This window comes from Miscanthus floridulus, unplaced genomic scaffold (genome assembly GCF_019320115.1).
Source record: "Miscanthus floridulus cultivar M001 unplaced genomic scaffold, ASM1932011v1 os_1814, whole genome shotgun sequence".
In the NCBI taxonomy this organism is placed as follows: domain Eukaryota; kingdom Viridiplantae; phylum Streptophyta; class Magnoliopsida; order Poales; family Poaceae; genus Miscanthus; species Miscanthus floridulus.
The window spans coordinates 1-8,862 of NW_027097928.1; the positions used below are offsets into that span (position 1 = coordinate 1).

The 8,862-nt window shown below is 48.1% G+C and overlaps 1 protein-coding gene and 1 long non-coding RNA gene across 2 annotated transcripts; both read left to right on the plus strand.

Annotated features, from left to right (window-relative positions):
* The first annotated feature begins 4,287 nt into the window (after positions 1-4,287).
* On the plus strand, positions 4,288-5,594 carry LOC136534330 (uncharacterized). Its single transcript, XR_010778702.1, has 3 exons — positions 4,288-4,419; positions 4,509-5,146; positions 5,231-5,594. It is a non-coding gene; the product is annotated as an uncharacterized lncRNA (long non-coding RNA).
* Positions 5,595-7,614: 2,020 nt separating this feature from the next.
* LOC136534331 (vegetative cell wall protein gp1-like) lies at positions 7,615-8,181 on the plus strand. Its single transcript, XM_066526786.1, has one exon. The coding sequence runs from the start codon at positions 7,615-7,617 to the stop codon at positions 8,179-8,181; it is 567 nt and encodes a 188-aa protein (XP_066382883.1).
* The last annotated feature ends 681 nt before the right edge of the window (positions 8,182-8,862 follow it).

An 8,862-nucleotide genomic window follows, 5' to 3' on the forward strand; every position in this document is an offset into this window, starting at 1 on the left:
AGAATGGATTTACGACAGACTATACCAGGTGGGTCTACCATGGTGAAGCCAATCTTATGAGAGAGGAGGTGGTGAGACCACGCGTCGATGATTATGATGCTGATGCGGGGGTAGCAGACATGTTAAATGACTATCACGAGGCACAGTTCACTGAAGGACGTACGGACGAGGAGCCAGAGGCAACCGCAAAGGCGTTCTACGACATGTTTGCCATGGTACAGAAACCCCTTCACGGCCAGACAAAGGTTTCTCAACTGGATGCCATTGGACGCATAATGGCGTTAAAGTCCCAGTATAGCCTGAGTCGAGACGCCTTCGATGGTATGTTGACAGTTATTGGCAGCCGGCTTTCGGAGGGTCACCTTCTACAAAAGAGCATGCATGAGTCACAGAAAGTCCTTTGTGCACTTAAGATGCCGTATTAGCAATACATGCTTGCCCGAAGGGTGCGTCCTATTTAAGGAAGAATACGTGGAAGCAAAGTACTGTCCAAAGTGTAAATCCTCTAGGTTCCTAGAGGTAGATTCTGGTGATGGCCTGAAGAGGCACCTTAACATTCCCATTACAATCCTACGGCACCTTCCGTTCATACCAAGGATCCAACGGCTATACATGACCGAGGAATCCGCAAAACAGATGACTTGGCACAAAAGTGGCACACGATACAATCCTAACAGGATGGTACATGCATCCGATGGTGAAGCATGGACCCACTTTGATGGCATTCATCATGAGAAAGCTAAAGAGGCTCGTAAGTACGTGTTGCGCTGGCAACAGATGGGTTCAATCCTTATGGAATGATGGCTGCCCCATACACATGTTGGCCCGTGTTTGTTATCCCCCTCAATCTCCCCCCAGCGTATGCTTTCAATGACAGAACGTATTCTTGTCGTTGATAATTCCTGGACACCTAGGGAATAATATGGGTGTGTTCATAGAGCCTGTGATTGATGAATTGGTCCGTGCTTGGGAGGAAGGGTATGGACATACGACCGAGCTACAAAGAAAAACTTCAAAATGCATGTTTGGTACCACTACTCCCTGCATGACTTCCTAGCATATGGGATATTCTACGCCTGGTGTGTTCACGGGAAGTTTCCATGTCTAGTATGCAAGGAAGGTTTGAGGTTCATTTGGTTGTAGAAGGGTGGTAAGTATTCATCGTTCAACAAACATCAGCAATTCCTCCCTCTTGACCATGCATTCAGACGAGACATCAAGAACTTTACGAAAGGTGTCGTAGTGACAGACCCTGCACCACCAATAACGACTGGTGCCATGGTTTGTGAATAGATAGATGGTCTCATGGTCAATCCAGAAGGTGATTTTGTGGGATATGGAGAGCAACATATGTGGACTCATAAGTTGGGCTTGACTTGGCTCCCCTATTTTGATGACCTTCTCCTTCCACACAACATTGATGTATTGCACACTGAAAAGAATGTTGTCGAGGCACTTTAGGCAACAATCATGGATATTCCTGACAAGTCAAAGGACAACGTTAAGGCTAGAGTGGATCTGGCAACGTTATGCGATAGATCAAACCAACATATGAAGCCTCCTAGTCGTGGCAAGACATGGAGAAGGCCTAAGGCCGATTTTGTCTTGAGCAAGCCCCAAAGGAGGGAGTATTAGAATGGATGCAGACGTTAATGTTCTCTGATGGGTATGTAGATAATCTGAGGAGGGGAGTGAACTTATCTACTATGCGAGTCTTAGGGATGAAGATTCATGACTACCACATATGGATTGAGCGGCTTCTTCCAGTGCTGGTTTGAGGCTATGTCCCTGAGCGTGTCTGGCTAGTGCTGGCAGAGTTGAGCTATTTCTTTCGCCAGCTTTGTGCCAAGGAGTTATCTTGGACCGTGATTGCTGACTTGGAAAGAATGGCACCTGTGTTGCTCTATAAGTTGGAGATCTTTCCACCCGGCTTCTTCAATCCGATGTAGCATTTGATTTTGCACCTCCCGTATGAGGCACGAATGGGGGGGCCATGCAGGGCCGTTGGTGCTATCCAATCGAGAGATGTCTAAAGGTTCTTCGAAAGAAATGTAGAAATAAATGCAAAATCGAGGCCTCCATTGTAGAGGCATACATTCTGGAGGAGGTGGCGAACTTCACAACAACATACTATGGTGACAACCTCCCTAGCATGCATAATCCACCCCCTCGTTACAATGCTGGCGAAAATGAATCGAACCTCAGCCTTTTCCGAGGGCAACTCGGAAGCGCAAGTGCATCGACCCCCAAGACCTTGAATCATGAAGAGTGGCGCCAGATCATGCTATACATGTTGACCAACCTTGATGAAGTGGCGTCGTACATGCATTAAGTTCTCAACGAACTTGTTAAATACGCCGTCACTATTCTGCATCCAACCCCCTTGTTTCTCGTTGGTACAGGGAATTTCTTTATGAATTCTGGCGTCAATCAAGGGATCCTACCTCGTAGCAGGTAGATACCCTTCTTAGACAGGGTGTGAGAAATGGAATGCCCGATTTCATTTCTTGGTTCAAACAGAAGGTACCGTCCAATTTAGCTCGTACTTAGTTTGACATTTCAAGTTAATCGTACATGCGAATAATATAATGATGTATCATGCTTGAGCTTGTAGGGCCAGAGGGATGCATCTATGCGTGCCGAGTTGAGACAGGTTGCCGATGGCTTTGCCTATAGGGTCAGGTCATTTTCTGGTTATGACGTGAATGGATATCACTTTTGCACAACAAGCTACGAGCAGAGTCGGCCCAATCAAAGAACCACAAGTTCTAGAGTTTTTACGCCCGGCGTTGATGAGGTCGAGTATTATGGAAGAATTGAAGAAATATACGAACTCAAGTTTCATGGTTCCAAACCTTTTAATCCCGTCATATTCAAATGCCATTGGTTTGATCCTGAAGTAACAAGACGGACATATTTTAATCTTGGGCTAGTCGAAATTCGATAGGATTATGTCTTACCAGGAGACAATGTCTATATTGTGGCCCAACAGGCCACACAAATTTATTATCTCCCATATGCGTGTCAAACCATAAGGCATCTTAAGGGTTGGGATATTGTGCATAGGGTATCGCCACACGGTAAAGTGCCTGTCCCAAACGATGAAGATTACAACTTAGACCCAAACACATATGATGGAGAGTTCTTTCAAGAAGAGGGACTAGAAGGGAGGTTTGAGATAGACTTAACCGAAGTGATCAGAATGGGAGTAGACAATAAAACAGTTATTGAAGAGGACGCTGAAGATGAGGTGCAAAATGTGAAGGACTTACAAATGCTTGAGCGATTACATTTGGACAATGACAATGACAACATTGCTCATTCGGATAGTGTTGATTATTTCAACATGATTGATAGTGATGATGAGACTTATGATCCAGCTAATCCTGATCATGAAGATTATTTCTAATACATGTAATACTATGTTATTTTGTAATTACGTTTTGTTTATTTTGCATCAATTTCTAAGTACTTCTTGTTTATCTGTGCTTATTGGTTTACTCTTTTTAATTGCAAGTGATTGAACAAAGATGGTGGGTGGTGGGATGAGGAAGCTAACGTCCTTGTACTGAAGGACAAGGACCGCTGCATCGGGGGAGAGTAGGAGGAGCAGCCGCAGGAGGGAGTCGTCGCCTGCCGCCCTGTCGCGTGAGGAGGAGGAGGAGGAGCAGGTGCCCTAGGAGGACGCCGAGGAGGCACAGGAGGACGCGTAGGAGGACGATGAGGATGAGGCAACAGCGGGGGGTTTCGCTTACTCTAGTTCATCGAGCGTCTACTTGCGAGGTCCTGTGAGCCTCCCTCAGTGACCGATACCTCTTGAGAGACGCCCGTTGATTCGACCCGAGGGGGAAAAGTAAGTAACTTTAGATGTTGTCACTACTTTATATGATATGTTGAAAATCAAAATAGAAATTAATATTTTTTTCTTAATCACTTGGGCAGGAACTGGACGATTGTGGCGAGTGGAGGTGGTCACACATGCCAAGTCAATGACATCCTTGGTCTTCTGTGCAAGGAGCACTTCCCTAGCCTGGTTGAGTATGCCGGAGTGACTGGGCCAGCCTACTCATTTGACCACTACACCGCCACCCCCGATGCTGCAGATCGGGCCCGTAGGGTATTTAACAACAAGGCGAAGCGGGTGAAGCAAGAGCTATGGGTAAGTCTTCCTCGCACTACATTGCTCAATACATTCTTGAAATAATTAATGGATACATCGTGTTTGTATGCATGATTTCTTTATATGCCAGGACGGACATGAGGCCAGGGCAGATGCGGTGGCCACCAAATGCTGCAAAAACTCATCGTGGACATGCGTGTATCCAGGCCGTCGTAACTTACCATGGGACCGTCCTTGGAATGAAGGTCACCAAAAGGGACGCAAGATCCATGATGCTGACTCGGGACTAGTACCTGCAGGTATATACAGAACATTAATACTGATTCCTTTTGAGATTAAATAGGCTTAATTTCATCTTCTGATATGTCATGTACTTGATGGCCTGTAGATAATTCCTTATTGGTGTGCCACGCATCCCCAGTGCTGGGAATAGATGGTGGACAGGTGGTGGTCACGCGAGTGGGAGGAGACGCACAACTTGTGTCGAGAGCGGCGTTTGATGATGCCAGGTGTAGCACACCATCAAGGCAGCCGCAGCCTTAGCGGATACATAGAAACATGGGTACACAAATTCATTTATTTATTCTAACGCTCAATTCTGCATGATTTCTAATCATCTTGCATTTTTTCTCGCAGTCGGCATCATATGGTGGCTAGCCTTGCTCCATCTTCAAGGCATTTGCTATGGCCCACAAGGGCAAGACGATGTTCGACGTCGACTACAACCCGGACGACGGGCCCGAGGCGTACAGCAATGCGACCGTCCACAACCGCCTTAGTGAGTACACATCAATGGCAAGGGAGGTCCATGGGTCAGAGTACGATCCAAGCACTGAGGACCTTGATGGAGAAGTCATCATGAGGGTGGGAGGAGGCAAGAAGCATGGGCAGTACTGGATTGGCGATGGCACAATCGACTCGGCCGCTACTCCCAGTCTCTCCTAGATTTGAGCAAGCAGCACGAGCAGGAGCCTGGCCATATGACCTCGACAGGACACTTCACACCACCGGGTGGAGGCACTCGAGGTTATTCTAGGTTTATTCGTTGTTCATTGGTTTTTTCATACCTTTCCTTTGCATTATTGTAATATTGGGGTGAATATATTGTAGGCCCAGCTGGAACAAGAGAGGAGGATACAGGAGCAGATGCAGGCGAAGGTGGAGGCCGAGCGGGAGGCCGAGCAGCGGAGGATGGCGGAGATTCTTCAGTACATGCAAAGTCTTGGCGCCGCTACGGGTGTAGCTCCGCCACCTTCACTATTCGCTCCACCTCCACCTCCTCACTATTCTACTCCTATGAGTATAAATGTTTTAGTTTGTATGTTCATACTTACGGTCAAACCTAATAGAGTATGAAAGTTTTATTCATGTATGGTATATATTTATCTTGTCTCACATATGCAATCTCTTCTCCTTTGTGTAGAATCAATCGGCAGCATCGAATGATCCTCATGCTTCAGCGAATCCTTCACCAAATCAGTGATGATACTTGTGGTTGTTAATGATACTTCTGTTTGCAATTGTGGTTGAAGATGATGGAGCACTTGGATTACTTGTGAACTTATTTGTGATATATTGTGAGACATGAGACGTTTGTGATATATATGTGACGTTTGTGATATATATGTGGTGTTGGTGATATATATGTGTCGTTGATGATATATATGTGATGTTGGTGATGTTTGTTATATATATCTTCTGTTTGTTTGGATGGGGTGTAAAAAACAAATAAAAAGGCTGTTTTCAGTCACTTTGCCGAGTGCAATGGCCATAACACTCGGTAAAGTGACTACCTAGGAACTATCAGGGAACATGCTTTGACGAGTGCAAATGCCGTTGCACTCGGCAAACATCAGAGATTTGCCGAGTGCCACGGGACAGGCACTCGGCAAACATTACATACTTTGCCGAGTGTCTTGCCGGCGGCACTCGGCAAAGTGACCACCTTTGCCGAGTGTCTAAGTCAACGACACTCGGCAAAGCGAGGACCTTTGCCGAGTGCTTGACCTTGGCACTCGGCAAAGCCGCCGTCACGGTGGCGCTCGTCGTCATGGCCACTTTTCTTTGCCGTGTGTCGAATTGGCACTTGGCAAAGTCTTTGCCGAGCGCCCGATAAAGTGCACTCAGCAAAGAGGTCTTTGCCGATAAACTATTTACCGAGCGCCCTTTGCCGAGTGTAACACTCGGCAAAAAATTTGCCGAGTGTATATCGGCCTTTGCCGAGTGCCTGAGGCACTCGGCAAAGAAGCTATCTCCGGTAGTGATAAGCCGAAACATGTCCACATGGACCATAACAAAAGCAAGGCAAAGCACTTGACAGCATAGAACGAGCCTATAATCTTCACTTGTCACCACCTTTATCCATCTGGTAGCTGGGCTCACTCTCTAAAAGCTAATAGTGTAGTATAGGTACGTGAGGCAGTAATACTGAGCAATGTCCCGGCAAAGAGCATTGGCATCCAAGTAGGATGATTTTGTATCTCATGGAGAGATAAGGGTTTATTTTGCAGAAGCATCCTTTTTGTCCATAAGTTGTGAAAACTAAGCTGAAACTGTATGATAACTTGTTATAAATTAAATGAAACTTGATGATAATTTGCTTTAAATTAACTGGAATTTGTTGATAGTCCTACATCTATGTGTACTGGCTGCTTGGAATGATATATGTTTTTTATCACATACTTTTCTAATGAAGGTACCTGCTGAGAGCGAGTAGGAGGAGGCTTCTGAAGAGAAGGCTTCTGAAAAGGACAACCATGGCTTGTGCGATGTCTGTTGGTGGCTCATGCTGGCGAGAATGACCTCTTTGACTAGAACTGCAAGGAGATGAAGCATCAAGCAGGTAGAAGCTTGGCCCTTGCGAGGACATCTTTGGGAGGGGCTCCAATAAGAAATATGGGAAACACAAGCATGCCAATACCTCGGAAAAATATCGACACATGAGTTTGCATCCTTCCAAGATTACAATTCCATATTTATTTTGCATTAATGTGGCAAAACGTGGGTTGAAACCAAATTATTAATTGGTTTGGGTGGAAAACGCTTTAGTGGTTTGGGTTGGATTAGGCAGAGCACCCAAATAGGTGGCTTTGTTTGATTATTTGTTAGGGCAGCTCTAATGGTGACTTATGAGATAGTTCTACGTACGTACACTACCGGAATCATCAAATTTGCCGAGTGTTTTTTTGTTTGCCAGAGTGTATTTCCTCGGACACTCGGTAAACCGGTTCTTTGCCGAGTGCTGAGCTAAAAACACTCGGCAAACAAGGGGTTTGCCATGTGTCAAAAAAAACACTCGGCAAACAAGGGGTTTGCAGACTGATTTTTTTTGCACTCGGCAAAGAAATAAAAAAATTCTGGAAAAGAAGGGGAAGGGAAAAAATGAGGAAAAAACTTTGTCGAGTGTCCAGATCTAGGACACTCGGCAAAGCCCCACGCACCCATGCCCTAAATCACACACCCGCGGCCGCCCTCTCCTTATTGCACCCACTCAAATGCGTGCCCTCTCCCTGCCCCCGCTCCCTCTCACTGCCTCCCGCCCGCGGCCGGCCCCGGCCCCTCCCCTCCCCTCCTCTCCTCCCACCGGCGACCGGCCCCTCCCTCCCCTCCTCTCGTCCTGCCGGCGGCCGGCCCTGGCCCCTCCCCCTTTCCCCGCGCCGCCCCTGATCCGCCGCGCCACCCCGGATCCGCCGCCTACCTCCTCTTGCCAACGCCGCCCCAGATCCGATGCCTCCCTCCTTTCCAGGAGCGGTCGGCCCCTCCCTCCCCTCCTCCCGTCCTGCTGGCGGCCGGCCTCGGCCTCTCCCCGCCTTGCCTCGCGCCGCCCTGGATCCGCCGCCTACCTCCTCTCACCCGCACCGCACCAGATCTGCCGCCTCCCTCCTCTCCAGGTGCGGCCGGCCCCTCCCTCCCCTTCTCTCCTCCTGCCGACGGCCGACCCCGGCCCCTCCCCACCTTGCCCTGTGCCGCCCCGGATCCACCGCCTCCCGCCTGTCGCCGGCGCCGCCCCTGATCCGCCACCTCCCTCGTCTCTAGGGGTGGCGCCCCTCCCCTCCTCATGACGGCGACGCCCCTCCCGTCCTCTCCAGGGGCGACTGCATGAGGTGTGCGAAGCGGAGGAGCGCAGTGGCGAGGAAGGGGTCGGGCGGCGAGAGGGAGGAGAAGACGGCGTGCGTGCGGGCTGGACCGGAGCGCGGCGAGGCGGTGGAGCAGATGGAAGAGGAGGAGCGCGATAAGGCGATGGATCTGGGCGCTGGTGTTGGCGGCGGCCGTGGTGGGTGGCGGCCGGTGGTGGCGTGTGATGGTGGCAATTTGGTTTTTTTTATTTTTTGCGGAAAATGTTTGCCGAGTGTTTTCTGGGCACTCGGCAAAGTCTTTGCCGAGTGCCCGATGAAAACACTCGGCAATGTTAGTTTGTCGTTAAAAGTTTTGTTGTGTGCCCTTTGCCGAGTGTTTTACTAGGCACACAACAAAAGCTTATGATTTCATGTTTTTTAGAAAAGAGAGAAAAACTCTCTGTTGATCATGAGTTAGCTAGTCTTGTGAACATATTTTAAGATTATATGAGGTCGTGAGGGTGTCATATCGACTATTCATGTTATGAGCTATGCTCTTAAAGTTAGTATTTCTGAAGAGATTATCATAAAGCTAGTAACTAGCTCATACTATATATTGAGGCTGCCCTTAATGGTGCTTGCAATCGAATGGATCTGTGTGGATTTGGTTCGGATTTCCGCTACTAC